Genomic DNA, 22,796 nt, shown 5'->3' on the forward strand with positions numbered 1-22,796 from the left:
ATGTTATTTATGTCTAATTGATGTAATGAAATTCTCCATGAACCCTTCACCTTCACAAATCTCTCAATTTGACTAAAATATGGGTTATGTGATCATGCTTTGATATTGATGAATTCATGAGTACATTGTTATAGGCTTTTGATTTATGTATAGATTGCAACTAATTGGTTTAAAGGATGTTTAAATTTTATCAATTGACTATTGAATATTCTCATATATTTTGAATATTAAGCCTATTGAATTGATATTGACCTAATGCTTATGAATTCTAAGATAGTTTTCTATGGGCTATTTAATAAAGTATGGATTGTATTCAATTGATGTCTAATTGGTCTCATATTGATAAATCTATATTGAATTGACTTAGATTAAATGATCATTATGGTTTGTGTATTGAATTGATGTTCATGTCCATGGGTAAGGGCATTATGGTATCGAATTACATGAATTAGCTTCGGATTTGAAGTTCTAAGATGGAGTCGGGGTATGCTGCCCTAATTGTAATTAATTGGTTTATAGGATGTTTAAATTTGATCAATTGAATATTGAATATTCTTATATATTTTGACTATTAAGCTTATTGAATTGATATTGACTTAATGCATATGAATTCTAAGATAGTTTATTATGGGCTATTTTGATAAAGTACGGATTGTATTCAATTGATGCCTAATTGGTCTTATATTGATAAATCTATATTTAATTGACTTAGATTCATTGATAATAATTGTTTATATATTAAATTTATATTCATGGCCATGGGAAAGGGCCTTATGGTATGAAATTGGATTAAATAGCTTTGGATTTGAAGTGGTAAGATGGAGTCGGGGTATGGTGCCCTAATTCTTTTTATTTTATGTTAATTAGACTTAATTATGTTATATTAGTAAGGTCCACTTATGGTGGAGGTGCTATGTGAATTGATGTGGCCTTGTCGGAGTTACTTTATGCTATATAATGATCATGTCCTTGTCGGCACTACTTGAAGTATTATGATGATTTACATATTTGATTTATGTGAACTATGAGCATATCTATCTACATGTGAAGTAATGTGAAATTATGTGTCTTTCTATGTATGTTAGGGATCATGTAGACTATGACTTTGTTCTTATATGTGTAGTCTTGGATGTTGATACATGATTGTTACTACTTCACTATATGAGTTGTGATGGTTATATTGATGATGATATAATAATGTATAGGATGACATAAAGATGACAAGGGTCATTCCTAAGTGCTTAAAAGAATGATATGCTATATGTGATAACAGGAAAGAATGTTGTGTCTTTTTTGGGAGACTTTTGTCCCTAATTTGATATATGTATGAATGTTATGAGATTTTGATATGTATTGAGTAGTTATTAATAGTGCACCCATGTAATGACTAGTTATTATTAGTGCACCCATGTAATGTATGAACGAAATATATGTGAGACCTTTGAGGATGTTAAGAAGGTCATGTACGTGGAAAAGGTTATGTTATGAATGTTGAAGTCGAGAGTCGTAATTGTGTATTTCATGTGAAGGAATGGTGGACTTAGGGTTGATTGGTTAAAATGAAATCATATTATCCTTAGGTAAGTCATAATGAGCTATTTTAGTTGCCATTGATAGGTAGCCCTACTGGACCTCTTTGGTAGGGTGAATGTGATTGGGTCATGAACGAGATAAGTAACCTTTTTATGTGATCATTTATTGTCCATTACCCTATTTGAACCAAGGCTAGCACCGAGTTATTATATTATGGGAAGTAGCTCTACTTGAGAATGAGACTAGAGTACAATGTACCTGTACTTGAGAATGAGACTAGAGTGCATAAAATCCCTTCATTTTCCTTAACCATGTGATTAAATGAGATGTGTCCTTGTTCTACCCTTGGCAAGTAGAACACCCTCATTGGAGTAGGTTAGAACTCTGGATTCCATGTCTATCTATCATGGTCTATGTCAGTTATTACATATTCTCATCATATGGAATATCTACTTGCATTAGAAAAGTTCTATGAAGTTTAGGTGGTGGTATGGGACGCTATCTAGACATTGTAAAATAGACTTTGAAGGTTTTAGTTGGAGTCCCTAGGTCTTGTCGAAGACCATTACTTGAATGTCCTTTATTAGATGAATGAGTCTTAAATAAACTAATGAATGTAATGAATTATGTTAAGAGAGTATATTGAAATAAATAAGCACTTATCTAGAGTAGTTAAGGGTTTTCTAGTGAATGCATGAAGGGGGTATAGGAATGGTCACTTCGTATCTTACCTACATGAGTCTTAAAATTAACTCTAGTTAGGGAAGATGAATGTTTGTGTGGACATGATCCAAAAATAGGAAGTCTTAAGGATTATGTAGGTTGTCTTGAAGAGGTCAATCATGGAAGTTATCTTTTTGACGTACTTAAGTAAGTCTTTTGATAACATTTGATGAGTAAATGTCATATTATTTATATAATAATATGTTTAATGTCTTTAAGTGTGTATGTGACTCGTTATAAGTATTCTTGGTATCATTTAGGCATGCTTAGTAAGGAAGGTCGTATGTGCGGTCTCTCTTTGTGTTGCTTAAGTAAGTCTTAGGATAGCTTTAAGTGGGATGATTACATACTAGAAAATAACTAAGGTGACGATAAGTAACTTCACTCTACAGTGAAGTGACTTCACTGTAACAATGAAATGGGTTCACTGTAAAGTGACCTTACAATCATGATATTTTGTTTATTGTTATCTTATGTGTTTCGAAGTTGTTAAATGTTGTTCTTATGCTTATAGTATGATGTTTGAATCGAAATTCATGAAAAGCATGTTATTTACTAATGTCCCTTTTAATGGTTTTTGCATGGCTTCCATACTTAGTACATCTAATGTTGCTAACCCCTTCTTTTCCTTTTTGACTAAAGTGTAGGGAATTGGAAGTCTTGTTGTGCCATAGAGGATGGATAGGTTTTTAAGGCTTGATGATTAAGTATTGGCGAGTCCTCATCGATTAGAGGACAATATCCACATGTCCCTTATGTCATAGACTGTATTTTATTGTCTTGTATGATATTAGTCCCAAGCGTTGTATATTCTTAAGTCTAGATGGTTCAAGTAGATGTTGTAAAGATTTAATTTTCTAAATTAAAGTCTTCCGCTTGTATAATGTTTATGAAAGAGTTCTTCGTGTGTGAAGAAATTTTTATATTCTTACCTATTTTAGTATGTTTATTATGCAATGAATGATACGAGAGGCTAAGATGAGACTTCTTGAAGTCTCATTTGTCGTTTGACGACACAATGGTGATCTAACTTCTAGGGTGTAATTGTGGGTCGTGACATATAATCAGCACATAAATACCACCACCGTAAGTGGATCATATCAATCAATACAATTCAATACCAATTCTACACAATATACATATATTAGGTCATTTTACCACCATTCCTTAATCATCATCAACAATCCTTAGTCATTCCAACCAATTCAATTCACAAAGGCTCTTACCAATACCCATCAACACATTTCGAACCCAACAATCCAACAATTTACAATATTAAGATAATCAAACTAAAGAAGCATATATACTATTTAATCATGATCTATACATAAATCAATAGCCAAAGAAATCTACACAGGAACTCAGTTCTATTAAGCCATAATCAATTCACTCACATCATAATCAAATTTAGATGCTTGAGAAGGCAAAGGTTTCAGGGATATTTTCAATGGAAACATTAATTATACATTTTTATAAACTTGAAGATCTTTTAAATCAGCTTTGAAATTGACTCAAAGGTGGTAGCAAGCCTTATATACCGAACTCACATACCTTATTAGAAGCAATCCAAAGAAACTTGAAGAAGAAATCCATTTAAATCCATCAACCAAACTTCTTCTTACCCTTGAGCTCACATGGAGGTTTTTGGAATGAATTTGGGAGGGAAAGGGTTTTGAATTAGGTGTTAGGGTCTAAGTGAGAGTTAAATTACTTTAATACTCATAAAATGCCCAAATACACCTAAAATAACATCCCCCTAATTTATAAAACTTGGGGTGTAACACCTCTAAAATGAATTAGGTGAAACTAGAGCCTAGGTGTGTCATGAGGTTTTAAAGGTCTAAAATGTTTTATAATAGTGTTTTGAGGCAATGTAAATTTTGAAAGTGTTTGAAGGTCAAGCGTCCAAGAACATCCATATGTTTTAATGTGATTATATGGGTTACTTGGAAGGTGACTTATATTTGAACTTGGTGTTAAAGGTGTCTTTTCTACTTATGTTATGAACATTTCCTCAAAAGAGAATGTTTTATACAAATGTCCTTGTACCATGGTTTTATTGCATGTCACCATACTTAGTGTACTCTAATATACTAATTCCATATGTTTTGTCTTATCTTTAAAGTTTTAGGTGGAATTTGAGAGGAGTCATTGAAGTGAAGCTTAGACATTAGTATTCATTCAAGCAAGTTGTGGTATGTCCTCAATTGAATCGAGGACATAAATTTGTTTAGTTATCTTATTCAAGAACGTTGTAACAGACTTAGATACTTTCTATATTGTTGATGTTTGGGTCGTGACCCAAGATATTCGTGTGTCTAAGATGGCTAAGAGAAACTTAGCAATTTTATATGTTTTCTATAAAAGAGATTTTAAGATGATGTTTTATGAAATGTTTTAACTCCGCGCTACTTTTCATATATGTTTATGCAATGAATGATCTCTAAGGGATTGTATGAGACCTCCGAGAGGTCGAATATGTCGTGCCATGATTTGTGTATTCCATATCTTTTCGGGTATACTCTAGAGTCATGACAATCTTGATCTCAGAGCTTTAGGTTATGAAGTAGTCTTTTGGAATCAAAAAGTCTCATTAAAGCAACGTCTAGTAGAGTCTGGTTCATCGTGTGAGTCATGACACATCTATGAGCGAGAGTATTACACCCTCAAATTGAACTAAGGTAGCTAGATCCTCACACGTGCCTAAAAAGTTTAATAACATGTTAAAAAATTATTTTCACAGCTTGTATAATTGATTTGAAGAGGTTTGGAGGTCAAGCGTCCAAGACGTTCGAAAGTTGTTCTTTAGACGTGCTAGTGTGCCCTGTATGGTTGCCTTGATTTTATGTGTTGTTTGGAGTCTAAAAATAGTGGAGTTGACCCTAGTATCTTAGTAGACATGTTAGGGTCAAAACGTCCGAGTAAGACTCCCCGGGGACCACCCTAAGGGCCCCCAAGTAGGACCCAAACGTTGGACAAGGAGGCTGCCCAAGGCACAAGCCAAACCAAGATTTGGACCTGCCTGTGCGACGTGCACCCAGCACGCAGCTCATTGCCTCAAAAATTATTTGGTGCAAAAATTCAGAGGCTGCCCCGCGACCCGCAGCCACTTCCCAGATCCAGTTGCATCGTTTTTAAGTCAATTTTGACATGTCTAAAATTCCCAATGAGTATGGGAATGTTTTGGTAACTTAGGGGAACATTTATCAACTGTTTTTAGGACCTTATTAAACCCTTTTCCAAGACAAAACCCCAACACCCATTATGAAATCAAAATCCCCAAAACTCTGTCCTCTTCGAAAAACCCCGAAACATCCATTAAAGACCAAACTCAAGAATAAGCTAGGGAGGTGGACTCTTAGAGCTTTCTTCTCAGATTTTTATGGGCTTTTTAATGTATAAGGTATGGCAATCCTTCATACATATATAACCATTCATCTATGGAATCCCTTCAAAGGTTTTCTAAACATGATTCTAAGTCAAAAATCCTAACTTTCAATCTGACTCATGGGTTCATTCACAAATTGATTTCAAAAGCATTGTAATGATTAATATATGTTTAGATACTGATTTTAATATGAATTTCTATCCAATTTTATGAAGAACCCATGACCTCCTTGTAAGACCCCCAAAATGAGTTAGGGTGTCTAGAGCCTCACTTTTTCCTATAAACTTGTTAACATGTTAATACAGTTCTTTAAAGTATGTTTAGGTGATTTGGAAGTCAAACGTCAAGGGATGACTAAGACGTTCAACTAAGTCACCTATGTGCCTTATATTTGTTTATGTGTGTTTCACGAGCTTATGAGGTCCTTATATGAGTTATTATAATGTTTATAGGCAGTGTGTCAAGTTTTGTGAAGTTTGGAGGTCAAACATCCAATAACGTCCTTGACGTTCGAAAGGTTTTCCTTGAAATGACCATATATCTTAGAATATTAAGAACTACCCAAGCCATTACCTATGAGATTAAATGTATTTGAATCCTCTTTCCAATGCCACCAATTTCGCATCAATCTAGTTTTCGAGTAAAATTTATGACCATTTTAGTGAATAGTATAGTGCAGTTCCATTTTGGCCGCGGGGAAACAGTAATTAATGTAATTTTCCTCTCCTTTTCCACAAGGAAAACCTAAATAACCGGATTTCACAAGTCATATAAAGACCTAAATAATCCTAATTCCATCTTCGAATTCATCATTCTCTTCTCCCTCAAACCCTAGGACAAAACCTCAAGAAAAAATCAAAGTAGAAGACTCCACTCAAGAAAATTCAAGATTTGTCAAGATTCTTTAAATAAGGGTAAGATTTAAGCTAGGGCTGAAGTTCATCATTGATTTCTTCACAAAATTTAAGTGGATTCTTCATCTAAGAAAGGTATGGTGATCCTTTATCTCTAAGTAACCTTTTGGCTTGGAGAGTTAATCTCAAAGTTTTCAAATAGATTTCATGATAAAACTTTCAATCTTTCAATCTAGCCATGGGTTCTTTCTAAAAACATTTTCAAAGGGCTTAATCGTGATGAATTAATGATAATGTACTGGTTTTAACATGAAAAACAATCCAATTGCATTGTGAACTCATCTCCCTTCCCAAACTCAATTTAGCCTTGCATGGGCATTGTAATCATGGCTTGTTATTACTATATTTACGTGTATTAATGATGTATTGATGATGAAGGATCCATGTGGATCAATGTACGAAGATTTGAACATGCCTAGCTTAGATCTTCATGTATTTACTGTAATATTGGTTTTATAATGTATAAAATTAGAATTTGATTATGATAGGATGCTTGGAGCTACTGCCTTAGGATAATACCATGGTTGAATTTCGGATATAAGTCTTGTATGATCAAAGCAAATTAGGCTTTGTTTGAATTGATCTAGGTTCTTCTAGTGTATCAAGTTGTAATTTGTGATCTTGACGTTAGGTTGGTTTCCATATCACTCGATTATGGTGAATTGTCCTTAGCTACTGTGTATATGTATAATGTGATGATAATTAGGTATAATTGATGAATAGATAACTATTGAATTGGTAAAGATTGATTTAGGTTCTTATATATTATAGACTTGGTAGAGCAATGTATATATTGTGATCTATATTCTAGGGTGCATGAAACATGTTTTAGGTATGATGTTCTATCTCTTTAGCTACTTCTCTAAAAGCATATTATTGATAAAATATGATTGATGACCAAGACTAGGGAAATTGGTTAATGATATATAATGTCACATCCGGGTTTACCCCTAGATGTAACCGACGTCGGCGTCCTTTTCAAGGACTAAGACTAGACTCTTAGTCTCTTATCATTACATTAGTAGGTTTAAAATACGGAAAAATTTAAAAATTTCATTACAACTACTTGGAGGTTTACATAGACCTCTACATACACATAATATACAGTCATATCGAGTATACATAGACCCTTTGTAAAGGAAGTTTGCATAGACTTCTACTTTTATTGCTCATACATATACGTAAAATATAGAAACAGTCTCAACGAGTGTCTCATCTCATACCATCTAAACGAATATCACAATATGGGCATAGCCCTTACACCCATCCAACAAGACCACATATAGGTCATACAAAAGTACAGTCTAAATTGAAAAGGAAGGAAATGAAAGAGTCATTAAGATCATAACAAGTCTGTAAGCTAGATGATGCCATTGACCTCGAAAGTTGAGGACATACCCCCTTGGATGAAAGGAATAATCCAATCCTTCAACAATGTCGCCTTCCAAACTCTTCAACAACCGAAACCTAAAATGTTTGAAAAAAAGGGAAGAAAATGGGGTTGGTACTCCACATGTACAAAGTATGAGATCTTATGCCCATACACAATAAAAACATGAAAAAAGGGACTTTTTAATCAAAACATTTCATTTTACCCCTTTAGGGACTTAATGCAAAGTCAAGTCATATCAACTAACCAATATGCTTACTATCTCAATAAGTAATACTTATCCCACCATACCTGAAAACTATGATTTACTACAACCCTATCATCAAGGAATAATATTACGAGAATGAATAAGAGTAAAATGTATCATAATAAGAGAGACAACTATTCACAAGTATTTATCAAGTCAACAAGTGTAATTATCAAGCAAAGCCCCATAACCTTACTTAATAAAGTATCTTCAACAAGAAAACATGACCAATGTCCAACTTTACATATCATAACATTATATTTCCATTTCATCATATATTAACATTATGACCCAAGGCATATTCATAAATTAACTAATCAACATATAGTATCATCAATGTGCCATGGTCATCATATATTATCATAACATAAACATATATAAGAACAACCTCCTAAGACTGCCCTCAAGTCTAACTAGTTCAATGTTTAGGTAGAGTCTCATACCCCTACCTAGACCAAGCTAGACCCCTTAGGTTAGAAAAGTTAGAGTTCAAGTCCTCTAATTCATTTTACCTTTTGGTAACATCTTGCCCTAACCGACATAGACCAGATGAGCTAGTGTGGAATCCTGTGTCATAAGACCCTACACCAAAAAAAGGCGGGCTACTTGCCAAGGTAGTACCTAATCATGAAACATAGCAACTACGTGGATCCACTAGCTGGTATTCCTATGGGGAAAACATAGTTCAAGAACTAGAAGATTTAGTTGGGACCCTCTTTATGCGCCATGCATTATAGTCTCCAATCTCAAGAGTAATGTAGTGTTCCTACCTTCACTATGTGGGAAGGGACACTCCTCAATCTAGTTCACTCGGTTCTAAGCTATAGTAAAATGTCTTTAAGACTTTAATAATCAATCATAGCTTAATTAGTCCATAGGGTCTACCCTAGTAAAATCATCATCATCAATAGCTCAATAAGAATTGTATGAGTATAAGTCCTTTCATCATAATTCATATAAGTGAGGTTAACACATTAGCATTTCATAGCATATCAAGTAACATTGATAGTTTTCACCATCCTTATATTGCATACACCTTAATCAACCTGACAACATCGTCAAGACATTTCAATTCAACCCTGATACAACCCTATAATGCTAGTATAAGGCATAGTCCAATGTAATATCATGACTTAACAACAATTAATCACAATTGAAAGTAAAGACAGAGATTCTAAGACTTACCAAGTATTCCTCATTGTCTATAATCAACGTCTTACCATCAACCCATAACTCAAACCAATTTGGGGAGTAACATCATCATACAGTTATAACCAATAGAATGACAAGGCCAATTGCATCTCAATATCACAATTCAATACTATATCACAACTTAAGACAAGATACATAGGCTAATTGCACATTACAATTCATAACCTAAATCACATCTCAAGAACTAGCATGACAGGCATATAATTCATCTTAATTTAATCATAATAACACCATAGGACAGTAATCTAATCATTAACAAACTAAAGTGAATAATCACAATACAATATAGGTCCAGATCACAACTAAGGGTTAGGGATGGAGGATCATATTCTTAAATTTAGACCAAACCATTAAAAATTACCATAAACAAGTTGAATTACATGTTAGTATACTCAATATAACCTAAAGAAATCATCAACAACTCAATTCATATCTTCAATCTCGTAATTAGATGAAATTCATAAGAAAGGTCAACTTTTGAAAGATATTTTGAAGGAACCCTTTGAGGAAAGAGTATCAAAGGTAAATAGAACCCATACCTTAACGTTTGAAAACAATTTTGATGGTGAATTCATCCCTTTCCAGCCCCCAAATCCGAATCCTTTCTAGTCTTCAATGGTGAATTCAAGTAGAGAGAGAAATAAGAGAGAATGAAGAGAGTTCATTTGAGAGTTGTCTATAGATTAATGAGGGTTGGGAGTATTTATATCGGTCTTAAATCAACTTAATCAAAATCTATTAACCCCTAATTAAAACACCTAACCCCCTAACTAATTAAATAAGACCAAATTAAATAAATCAGAAAAGTAGACCCTGGTGTACCGTGGTTTCACGGTACTTTCAATGTCTTTTCCTTAAGTTTAGTGTGTGTCTAAAGCCTTTTTGTATTGATTTTTTATGTAGGTTTCTCTTAATTTGCAGTAAATCTGTCCAAAGGAGATTATGAAGGATTTGAGCAGAAATTGCAAAAGTAACCACCTACGGAGCCTACGATGGTCCGTCGTGACTGTTATGGGCTGCTGAAGGAAGTTGGGAAAGTCTTAAAAAGTGTGGGACTATGGAAGCTCATGAAGAACCGTCATATCCATGACGATTCATCTTGCATATTATTCGTGGTTGTCAAAGAGTAGTTCCAGTACCCAATTTCAAGAAGTTTCTAAGTGTTGTGAAACGAAACCCTGCGACAGACCGTCATACTTGCAATGGTCCGTCATATATGTTCGTTGAGGGTAACAGAAGGTTGATGATGAAAGAAGCAGAAAATTATTCCAACTATGGAATGATGGAGCCCATGACGGTCCGTCGCAAGGATTGTCAATTAAGACGCGTTATAGACAGATATGTCCTTAAATAGAATCTTTCTTTTATTAGGTTTTATTTTATTATAAATAGTTTGAAAAACCTCGTTTTTGGGGTTAGACTTTTGGATATTTTTTAGTTCTCTTGTTTAAGTCTTGGACTCTTGATTTTAGTATTTGATCATACTTTTTCTGAATCATTTGTTGGTGGTTTTGTGAATAATTCAAGTGAATTTTGTATTTTCTTCATTCTCATAAAAGTAAGTGCATAAATTCTTATATTATCAATTTTAATTGTGTGATTATTAGAATGGGTAACTAAACTCCAAAACTAGGGTTGTGGGACCATGGGTAAATAACATGGTAAAATCTAGCTTAAATAACAATTTTAGAATAGTTTCTTGCATGTATTGCTAATTCTTTTGCTTAGAAGTCTTTTTAACGGATGGACAATGTTAGAACTCGCCTTAATTCTACTTGGCGGACCAAGGAGATAGATAATAGGATAAGAATTATCAACATAGATTTAGTGTATACTATCTATTATGCTAGTGTCGATTGGTACGAAGTTACAACTTAGTCAAATATCAAATATGATGTTTAATATGAGGTAAAGATAAGATTTTTTAAAGCAACACACATAGCCGGACCAAGGTGTGGAGTGAAATTCTATAGATGTCGGACGAAGGATTTAGAGATAACTTATCACTTTGCATACAAGATACTAGGAAAGGATTGTTATAGCTAGAATTACTGAGTTAGGAGCTTGTGGGGAACACTTACACCCTAGTTACACTCATTACTTGATTAAACTCCAATACTTGAACCTATCACTTGTTAACTTTAATTTAGCTAATTGTTTTTATTAATCAAAACCCCCTTTAGTTATTTGTTTTCGGGAAATAATTGACTAGAAGTAATAATAGAATAAAGTTAAGTCTGAACCATTTTCTTCATGGGAACGATCCCGACCTCACTAGTTGGGTTCTTTACTTGACGCGACCGCTTTTACTTGTTTTCATGGGTGTTAAATTTGCAGGTAGCACATCACAAGAAAATTGGTCTGCAAAACTCATTGACAGTCCCATCGACAGACCGTCACAAGAATATGTCGTGTCCAGGTAAGTTTTTTCATTTTTTCTAAATTAGGGCACCCTTGACGGGCCGTCGACGGGGACTCGTCGCATCAATACCCATAAACCCGACCCGACCCAACCAGAAAATATTCAAAGTGTTTAAACCTTTTAACTTCCAACCTCTTCATTCTAACCGTTTCTTTCCCTCACTTCCCCCATTTAATCCCTCTTCAACTCCCTAACACTCACTTCCTCTCCCTAAAAAATCAGATTCCCCATCCCTTCCCAAATTCCCCTAATCTTCCCTCTTCCAATCTCCTTGCTTCTTCAACTAATCTGCCGGTCGGAGTCAACTGTTCTTGTGCTGATCACCAGAGTTGTGTGCCTTAATTTGTATTCATCGTCTCCAAATATTATGTATGTGGTTCTGATCTCTAAATCATCTACATTTCTTTCTTGTTTTCCCATGCTCCATGCTTGATTCTGAATGTTGAATCTTCGAAATTTGACCCGTAGTGCATGCTACGAACTCACATCGTTAATCCTACATGCCTTAAGACCCTTCAAATAGTAAACAGAATGGGGGTGTTGGGTTTGCTAAATCAAATGGGGGTGTATGTTTCTTATAATTGTTTCTGACCTAGGTTGATAGTCCTCCAAAATGGCATGCTAAAACTAGAGAAACTATTGCCTTAGGATTGCTAGTATGTTGGGTGATTGGGTTATAAATCGCGGGTTGATAAGCATTCTTTTGATTAGCATTTTAGGGGACGAGAGAGGCATCCCCTGTTCAGTCACTGAAGGACAGAATGACACCCTGTAGATGGATCGTCGTGCCCTCGACAGACCATCATGGGGTCCGTCCCACCAATTCCAATTTACTTTTTCTAAGTGTCCATCGACGACCTCTACGACAGACCGTTGTGCCCTCGATGGTCCATCCTACACAACCATCATGGTTGTCAGAGATCCTATTCCTAAGGGTCTCAAAATCTTTTCTAAGTCTCCAATGACGGACCTCTACAACGGACCATCGTTCTCTCGAATGTCCGTCCTGCACAACCGTTGTGTTTGTTAGAGACTTTCTTTCTGAGAGTCCAATAAATTTTCTCAAGTATTTCATGACGGACCGTCATCACAGTCCATCATGCTCACGATGGACCGTTAACTATTCCATTGTGCAGCACAGAAACTACAACAATACTTTTTTCAATTTTGGTTTTACGTCTTTGTTTTCTTTTTTTGGATGTCTTGTTTGTTTCTGCTGGTACTAATTGTTTTTTTTCAGGTACTAACACTTATGGCACCAAATCTAGATCACGTGTATGCACGAGGGGGCTAAAAGTATGTCGCCCCATCTGCCCGACTGGTCATTTGCTCTAACGATGAGCGTGACCCTAAGTACGTGCCCCCAGGAACTGTCACTCCTGCATGGGCTGCACGTACCACCAGAGCCAGACCCACGAAGGTGGTGACCGATGTATTCAGTGCTTCCCAGTCTGAAGAGGATCGCATACTGACTGGAATGCCTTCTAGGTCTACTATACACTCCAATGATGCTTCCAGTTCTGAGGAAGTATCGGGTTCAAAAGAAGTCTCGGGTTCTGAGGAGGCTTCTTCTCCATCCACTTCATCCTAGTCTACCTCGCCTGATGAGTCGATAGTGCTGATTCCACTCCATCACCACTGAGTGGAGTCCCCGTCCCAATTGTCGACCACCCTAATCGGTGGTGTGTTCAGGGGAAGTTTCAGGTGTACTCCTACGCCAAGATGCTGAATGATAAGGGTGTCATGACTCGGACCCTTACCCTGGAGAGGCAGGTCCTTACGGGGAGTCTCCCCACCATGCTTGATATGCATGCACTCTTCACCAGGCACCGGCTAGATTGGACGAATCATGCTTTGGGCTGGTATAGTGAGAAGTTGGTTAAAGAGTTCTACGCCTTGTATGTGGCGACTCTCTGATCCCATATTGATAGGTGGGCTTCCCCGCCAAAAGGGCTCCACTAGATCAAATCCGAGTCCGTGTCAAACGGGTAGACATCTCATTGCCATCCATATGCCAATATCTATACGGCAAGGATGTTAATGCCACCACGACTCCTCTCACCGCCGAGTTTGAATATCGGTCGAAACTAGTTAAATATGGACGGTTCTTGCGTGAGCCAGAGTTGAGAGTGACTACCAAGAGGTGGTTGTCCCGGTATTTGTCCGTTGATGTAGAGGTTACTGACTGGGTACTTGACCCAAAGGAAGACATCAAGAAGGCTAACCTAACCTTCACAGTTTCTGTGGTTGGTAGTCCGCCATTGCCTCTCCCCCACTACCGTTGATAATATAGTCACATCGGATCGTGAAGATCTGATATAGGCAATGATAGCAGGGATCGAGGTGGATTTCTTGCCTTCTTCAGGCAGTCATGCACGAGAGGGATTTCAAGGTCACTACTACTTACCCATTTCCATACATGGTGTTTAGCCCATTTGGCACATAGATCAGATCAAGACCCCGCCGGGCACTGTTGATATATGCCTTATCAGAGATGAGGCCAATGAGTTGGCCCCACGCAGAGGGCCCCGCCCGGAGGTACCTCCGCTTGGTGAGAACCTAGCCGATATAATACAACAAGCCCAAGCGGCTACCCATGCTATATATGAGCCTAATGACACCACCCCAGTCGAGTCTATCACGGGTGGTAGCACCGCTCCAGGCTCCTCTTGTTCAACTCCCTCCGCCACTCTGGTCCCACTTGATAGGGTCCAGAAACTTGAGGCCAAAAATGGCCACTCTTCTGCATCACATCCAGCCTTGGATGCAGAGATCGATTGCTGAGGCGGGGAGCGTATGGAGCGGAAGATGGCCCAGCACACAGAGTGGAAGACTATGGAAGTTCATCAGCACCTGGATGCTTTTAAGTTACATGTGCAAGCTCAGCCATCCCCTTCGGTGGACTTGTCGACCCTTCAGGCTATTGTAGAGAGTCTGTAAGCGGACTTGGACACGATTCTAGAGACTAGAGGGCCAGATTCTGACGCCCCTTCTGCAAAGCCCACCGAGAATAGTGCTTTGGCGGCCTTATTCTCCACTACTTCAATGCCACCACATCTACCATGAGAGCATGCCAAGAGGCGTAGAGGTCGACATGAGGATGAGGCTAGGGCAAAGAAGAGGGAGCACCAATAGTTGGAGGTTGTGGGAGAGCCTTGATTGCTGATAAGAAGGACCTCAGTTGAGGGCTATTGAGTTGGCTGCTGGGGCGTCTAGCTCCAGAGTTGTTGAGGCATAGCAGATCACTACTGATGGTGTTGTGATTGTTGAGAGAGGCACTACTGAGGGTGTTGTTGATGCTGAGGACACTACTAAGAGTTTCCAGACTACAGAGGGATTAGGTTTCGCACATTGGACCCACCAGCTTATTGATCGACGGCGCTTTGCGCCTCAGGTTTGCTTCACCTACCACTATATTATTTTGGATTCTTTTATGCATTGGGTACAATTTCATATCTTTTTGTTGGGGGTGGGGTAAATAGAGCATGAGTTCTAGGGTGAAGTCTGAATAACCCAACTTACGATCCTCTTTTAGAGTTTTCTTGCCTATGTTCTTTTTCCCCAAAAGACTGAGTGAAAATAAGGGAAAGCCTATGCCAATATGTATAAATGAGTTGTGAAGTTGTTCTCAGAGCAAAATGTTGAAAATTAATCCTTATACTCAAACAGAAATCATTATGTGAAAAGTGATGATGTTATTTTGAAGTGAGGACACTAGTTGCAATACCGGAAAAACTAGCACCTAGGTGAGAGATCGAAGAGGATAGGTGTCAAGTTGTGGTGAGTCTCAATTCAAGCCTAATAGTAATAAAATTCATGAACATAATGAGAATAATCAAGATCGATAGTCAAATGATTGTGGCAGTTAAAAGACGGATACTCTTGTACAAAGATTTTTCAGTGAGTCATATTGCGCCCCTTGAGGACAAACAACGAATTTAGGTCAAGGGTGTTGATGTATCGTGGTTTAATAGTACTTTCAATGTATTTTCCTTATGTTTAGTGTGTGTCTAAAGCCTTTTTGTATTAATTTTTTATGTAGGTTTCCCTTTATTTACAGGAAATTTGTCCAAAGGAGAACGTAGAGGATTTGAGCAGAAATTACAGAAGTGACCACCTACTGAGCCCATGATAGTCCGTTGTACTGTTACGGTCCGTAGGTGGAACCGTAGTGAGAAGAAAATGGTTGCTGAAGGAAGTTGGGGAAGTCTGACCAAGTGTGGTACTACGGAAGCTTATGACAGACAGTCATAGCCATGACGATCCATCCTGCATATTCGTCATCGTTGCCAGAGAGTAGCTCCAGTATCCAATTTGAAGGAGTTTCTAAGTGTTGTGGAACGGAACCCTCGACATACCGTTGTGCTTGAAATGGTCTATCATATCTGTCCGTCGAGGGTAACAGAAAGTTGACGAAGAAAGCAGCAGAAAATTGTGCCAAGTATGGAATGATGAAGCCCACGATGGTCCGTCGTGTCCATAAAGGTTTGTCGCAAGGATTGTCGATTCAGACGCATTTTGGACACATTTGTCCTTAAATAGGATCCTTCTTTTATTAGGTTTTATTTTATTATAAATAGTTCAAAAACCTCATTTTTAGGGTTAGACTTTTGGATATTTTTTAGTTCTCTTGTTTAAGTATTGAACTCTTGATTTTGGTATTCGATCATACTTTTCTGAAATCAATTGTTGGTGTTTTTGTGAATTATTCAAGTGAATTTATAGATTTTCTTCATTCTCATAAAAGTCTTATATTATGAATTGTGTTATTATTACCATGGGTAACTAAACTCCATAACTAGGGTTGTGGGAACCATGGGTAAATAACAAGGTAAAATCTAGCTAAGATAACAATTCTAAAATAGTGTCTTGCATGTGTCACTAATTCTTTCGCTTAGAAGTCTTTTTGATGGATGGCCAACGTTAGAAATTGCCTTATTGCTACTTGTCCGACCAAGGAGGTAGATAATAGGGAAAGAAAATCAACATAGATTTAGTGTAAACTATCTAATAGGCTAGTGTCGGTTGGTATGTAGTTACAACTTAGTCAAATATAGAATATGATGCTTAATATGAGGTAAAGATAAGATTTTGTAAAGCAACACACGTAGCCGGACCAAGGTGCAGAGTGAAATTCTTTAGATGTCGGAGCAAGGATTTAGAGATACTTAACTTATTATTTTGCATGCAAGATGCTAGAAAGTATTGTTATAACTAGAATTACTAAGTTAGGAGCCTGTGGGGAACACTTACACCCTAGTTACTCTCATTACTTGATTAAACTCCAATACTTGAACCTGTCACTTGCTTACTTTTGTTTAGATAATTCCTTTTATTAATTAAGAACCCCTTTAGTTATTTGTTTTCGGGAAATAATTGACCAAAATAAAAGTAATAATAGAATAAATTTAATTCTGAACCATTTTCCTCGAGGGAACAATCCCAACCTCACTAGTTGGGTTCTTTACTTTAGGCGACCCTTTTACTTCTCTCAAGAAGTAAATTTGAGTGTATTAGACCCTCCTCGACGACACTCCGATCGATGGGCCGTCTGTGAGTCGATGGTCACTCACCCCTCTCGTCCTATACTCCGTCGATGAGTTCAGAGACAATGGAAGCGAGGGTCTTCCATGCATTGGCTAAGTATGGGACGACGGTGGCATCGACGCCCCGTCGATCCACACACGGACCGTAGCTTGTACTCTGTCGATGAGGTTATAACTAGAAGACCTATTAAATGGGATGATATTGATTTTCCTAAAGAACTGGTGATCGAAGAAGCAGTTCCACCCAAAAATAATATAAAAAATCCTGATATTTCAGACATTGAGCAAACTCCCAACAGACGGTGAGAATAAAATTCACTGACCAAAACTTATTAATGAGTTATGCTGTTAATATAGGTTTTTCTTCAAGAATGCGTAGAACTAACTCATTTTATATATCTCCTGTTGATTATATTCTTGATATGCCTTCTAGAGCATCTACTTTCTCAGATTAAAGAAGATAAAATTCTAGAGTATCTACTTCTTATATGAGACAAGAAAAAAAAGTTGATGATATCAAGATTGAAAATCATATAGTTACTTCTGACATAGAACCAACGTTGTCCGAAATAGTCTTTCCAAGTGGTTTACATGGATAAATCAAAACTTATTGATTGTAGACCAGGGTCGCCGGTAAGAAAGAAAATTTCAAATGAATTTTTCCATCCCAAATGGGAATCATTTGGAAAATGGTTTTTCAAAAATTTTGATAATAGGCAACAAACATATTTCCAAAAAGATTTTTCTAATGATCTTTATAAAGCAAATAAAGCTATTGCTTTTGAACCATGGTTCATGATAAAATATGTTTATAGCAATAATTTTATGTTAGAACAAGATTATAAATTATCCGATGGTTCAATTACCAAATCTCTTCTACCTCCTCAACAATCTTTTCATATTGAAAAATATAATAAGACTGTACATTAGACTGCGTTTGCAAAATTGTTTGATGATAATGACACTCCTTTAATTACTTCAAAGCATATTAAAACTTTAATAACACAGAAAAATTACACGTTTATGCGAGCATTTTAGGAGAGCATATTCTTTCTTTACATGATAAAGTTAGTCATTTATGCTCGTAATTAGAAAAATCTAAAATTCAAAATAAAGGAAAGGAGAAGGTCACTCTACTATTCAACCCCCTCCGGTAATAAAGGACTTTAAATTATCTAAACTTGATAATATTGAGAGATTACTTCAAGAAAAATTCAAGGGATTAAATATTAATCCCCTCTAACTAAGCCAGAAAGATATCACTGATAACAATAATAATATCCAAGATAAGATTAATAAAATCTCATATAAACATGCTAGAAAGCCAGTTCAAAGGATGTACTACTATCCTAGGCCGACTCCTCAAGACATTCTGTTGGAGGAGCAAGAATATTATGGCTCAAATAGTTTAAGTGGGACAGAGATTTATGAGTGGAACGTTGATGGATTTACTGATATACAAATTTATACTCTAGCTCATAGAATCCTTATGCACAGCACAATCTGTAAGGCAAATAAAAACTCCAAAACGGACACTGCCAACATGATTATAACTAGATTTACATGCCAATTAAAAGAATGGTTGGATAATTCTCTCAGAATTCCAACGTATGTCATTTTAAATGCCATTACGGATGAGAATGGAATAATTCAAAATGTAGTCTACACATTAGTTCTAACCATTATAGAACATTTTTTTGAAGATGGTCATATAATAGTTAAACCATTAGTACTATGCTCCAAAACCTCATATGTGAAACCCTTACTTCCTTTAGATGGTACAAGGATGTTCTTCTATCAAACGTTATGGAATTACCAGAGTTTAATAACTCTCACTGGAAATTCAAATTTAAAGATGGGCTTCCAGATTTATTTGTAGAAAAGGTTAAAAAAAGCCTTTAGAGGAGAAGCAGTAAGTACTAATTATGATGACTATACTTATGGAAAATTTATAAGTGTATATACTCAAGAAGGTCTCTCTTTATGTAAAGAGATCAAGTTGAATCAACAAATTAAAAGATATCGTTTGAATGAAAACAACAATTAGGGGAATTTTGTGAAACGGTTTGCATTTGATATGCTTGAATCATTTAGAAACTCTAATATACATAAGGGAAAAAGATATTATAAAGAAAAGCCTAATAGGTAGTACAGGAAAAAGAAACGCTTAAAAAACAGGAAAAAAGAAAAAAGAATTATAGAAAGGAGTTTTATAAGAATAATAGATCAAATGTCTGCCACAAATGTGGAAGAGTTGGCCATTATGCAAGAGACTGCAAAGTCAAGGATAAGATTAAAAGCCTTCATCTAGAGGACAATATTAAGGATTCTCTATGTAAATCCTCCTCAATTCCTCTTCAGAAAATTCAAGCCCTAATAATAGTGACAGAGAGGGATCCTCTACTAGTGAAGACCAAAAATTTATTCATGAAGAGGACTACATGTCCTCATATGAGGAAGAATGTATGTCTTGCCAGATTGGCCAACCTTATGATAAATATAAGGATAAATTCTATCAGTTATATTCTCAGTTCAAGTACCTAAATATCAATGTTATAAGTAATGACAATTAGGTAGAAATGCTTAGAATTATTGGCGACCCGACATTAAGGTATCAAATTATCGACAAAATTGGTATTACCAGTACCTCTACTAGTAATACTACAATTCCTAAAGAAAATCCTGCTCATAATAATGCTTATACCATGGCAGAGGTAGTAGCAGTAGCAGTAGTAGTAGTAGTAGTAGTAGTAGTAGCAGTAGTAGTAGTAGTAGTAGGAGTAGTAGCAGTAGTAGAAATAATACTAGTAGTAGAAGTAGTAGCAGAAGTCGTAGTAGTAGCAGTAATTGTAGGCTTTGGGTCACCCAAACCCAATTTCGTATAAATGGAAAGAGGTATGAGGTTTATGTTGGCACCTAGATCACATAGTGCTTTAGCAAAATTTAATAATCCAATGGTACATAGAATAGTGAAAGCGCCCGAATCTTTCTTTTTTTGCACAAGCGACCTTATTGCAATAGCACTACAATGCTGCATTCGGTGATCATCCTGAAAACATATTTTCTCTTCTTTGTAACCATATCCTTCATAAATTTAGCATCACCGGGTATTTATTCCAGAGCTTTAATCAAAGGGAAATTGATGTAAAGTTGTTTCAACATGGTGATAAAACGCCGATATTTACCATCCTCAGTCTTCTTCACCAATCTCTGAGGGAATGGTGGTGGAGGTCTAGGAATGGGGACCACTTTCTTAGGTACCTCTTTTTCTTTTGAAGTTTTGTCCACTAATTCTCCACTAGTTTTCACCACCTCTTCATCTTTTCTCATCTCATCTTCTACCACAGACGACATAGGTGGATCAATAGTCTGCTTACCTCCTCGAGTAGTGACTATCATGCAATGTCTATCATTTTTAGGATTTTGGATGGTTTTGCTAAGAAGAGTGCCTGGTTGGCGTGGGTTAACAGTAGTGGATAATTGGGCCATTTGTAACTCAACATTCTTAATCGAGACTGCACATGCGTCCACCTTTTACTCAATGTTCGCTAAATCACTTCTCAATTTCTAAGCATGCTCATCACTAGCATCAAACCTCTTTATCATCTTCTATGACATATCCTAACTCGTGCATTACTACCTCCACCATTCCTAGGAGCAACTTCCTAATTACCATAGTTATCCCAGTTGAAGTTGTTGTCGCGGTTGTATTTTCCATCTCGAACATACTTTCTCTCTCTATTGTAGTTATCATAGTTTTGACCTTGATTTCCTTGACTTTGATACCAATTTTCCTAATTGGAGCCTTGGGTGTTTGTTCGGAAACCTCCCATCTGATTATTCACTACATAAGTATCCTTTTCATAATAGTACTCATCTGCTAGCGGTGGTGGTTTAGTCAAGTAATTCAACGCAGTTACTTTCTTTGCACCTCCAGTGACATGTTTCAATACCAACCTAAGATCATTTCTTATTCGAGCCAGCTCCTCTTGAATCTCATGTGCAGCCGGATTGTGTGTAGCTTGCACTGTGAAGGTGTTTCTCCTAGTGTCTGACTTTATAGTACTCCAAGCCTTATTGTTGCGAGAAATTTTCTCCAACTTCTATGTGATCTCATCATATGTGCACCATACGAACCTTCCGCAATAGTATTGAGTATTGCTTTATTGTTATCATCTTGACCATGATAGAAGTACTCTTTCAATGACTCATCATTAATGCAGTAGTTTAGAACACCCCTCACATATGCATTAAATATGTCCCAAGAGTTACTTACCGACTCCCCAGGTAGTGCCACAAAGTTGTTCTCTCTATTCTTGTGGTTCCGATTCTTGGACACCGGGTAATATCGAGCTAAGAACACATCCATCAAGTGATCCCAAGTATAAATGGAATTGTAGGGTAATTCAATAAACCATATCACGACATCTCCAATCAATGATAGAGGAAACACTCTCATCCCAATGACGTTCATATCTAAGTCTAGTCTCCTCAGACAACTCTTTCTCACAGACCTCAATTTGGCAATATGGGCAGGAGGATTCTCTGATGGTAGCCCTGCAAAAACAAAACTCGCGGTGAGCATTTGTATCAAACTACTTGTTACCACGAACGTGTGCCCATGGAGTAGATGAGGTAATAATAGAGGCCTATCAGAATCAGTAATGTTGACATTGCCAAATAGAACTCTTGAGGGCGTGGTACAGAAGGCTGCATCCTCATAGCATCATCAGCCTGGTTTTCCGCAACTACTTTATTGTGAGCCTCAACCGATGGTGGAGGCTGAAATATTATCCTATCACCTAGATTGACCTTCTGATTTTGTATTCTTCATAGTGTACAATTAAGTTCGGGATCTAATGGAATGAGAGGTTCTCTTTGTCTCCCTGTACTTCGCATTCACTAGAGCTAGACCTGAAAAAAATCGCAGGAAATGATTGACTAAACTTCAGTAATGTTATTAAGGTTAATCTAAAAGACACATTCCCCGGCAGTGGCACAAAAATTTGATACGCTCAAACTACATGTCCCTAAAGAAGTATAAGTGATCGTTCAAGTAAAGAACCCAACTATTAGGTTGGAGTCGATCTCACAAGGAAAATGGCTTAGACTTAACTTTAATGTACAAATACTTCTATTTTGTGAAGTTCTTTCCAAAAAAAAGTAACAAAAGGGGGGATTTTGTGAACCCAACTTCTTTAATATCTCTAAGTAAAACAAGTAACAGGATAAAAGATTTAGTTTTGATCAAGTTGTGAGAGAACTAGGGTGTATGTGTTCTCCATTGGTTCTTAACATCGTATTCCTAGCTATGGCAATTCTTCTAAAGTGTTTTGTATGCAAAGTTATAAGTTAGGTATCTCTAAATCCTTGGTCTGGCATTTAGATAATTTCACCCCGTACCTTGGTCCACCTACGTGT

The 22,796-nt window shown here is 36.7% G+C and overlaps 1 protein-coding gene across 1 annotated transcript; it reads right to left on the reverse strand.

Annotated features, from left to right (window-relative positions):
* Window positions 1-20,073: 20,073 nt before the first annotated feature.
* LOC138337811 (uncharacterized) lies at window positions 20,074-21,960 on the reverse strand. Its single transcript, XM_069288240.1, has 4 exons — window positions 21,513-21,960; window positions 21,202-21,402; window positions 20,561-20,890; window positions 20,074-20,459 (listed from the first exon to the last, which is right to left on the reverse strand). Exons 1-4 carry the CDS (start codon window positions 21,958-21,960, stop codon window positions 20,074-20,076), a joined length of 1,365 nt encoding a protein of 454 aa, XP_069144341.1.
* Window positions 21,961-22,796: the final 836 nt, after the last annotated feature.

Source organism: Solanum lycopersicum, chromosome 8, assembly GCF_036512215.1.
Source record: "Solanum lycopersicum chromosome 8, SLM_r2.1".
Classification (NCBI taxonomy): Eukaryota; Viridiplantae; Streptophyta; class Magnoliopsida; order Solanales; family Solanaceae; genus Solanum; species Solanum lycopersicum.

What these genes read in the sequence shown, in the direction of transcription:
- LOC138337811 (XM_069288240.1), bottom strand. Translation starts at nt 21,960, where the DNA reads ATGCTCACCGCGAGTTTTGTTTTTGCAGGGCTACCATCAGAGAATCCT. An exon ending in ACTCAATACTATTGCGGAAG is followed by an intron (nt 21,403 to 21,512) that starts GTTCGTATGGTG and finishes ACACCTTCACAG; the next exon opens with TGCAAGCTACACACAATCCG. An exon ending in GGTGAAGAAGACTGAGGATG is followed by an intron (nt 20,460 to 20,560) that starts GTAAATATCGGC and finishes AAATTTATGAAG; the next exon opens with GATATGGTTACAAAGAAGAG.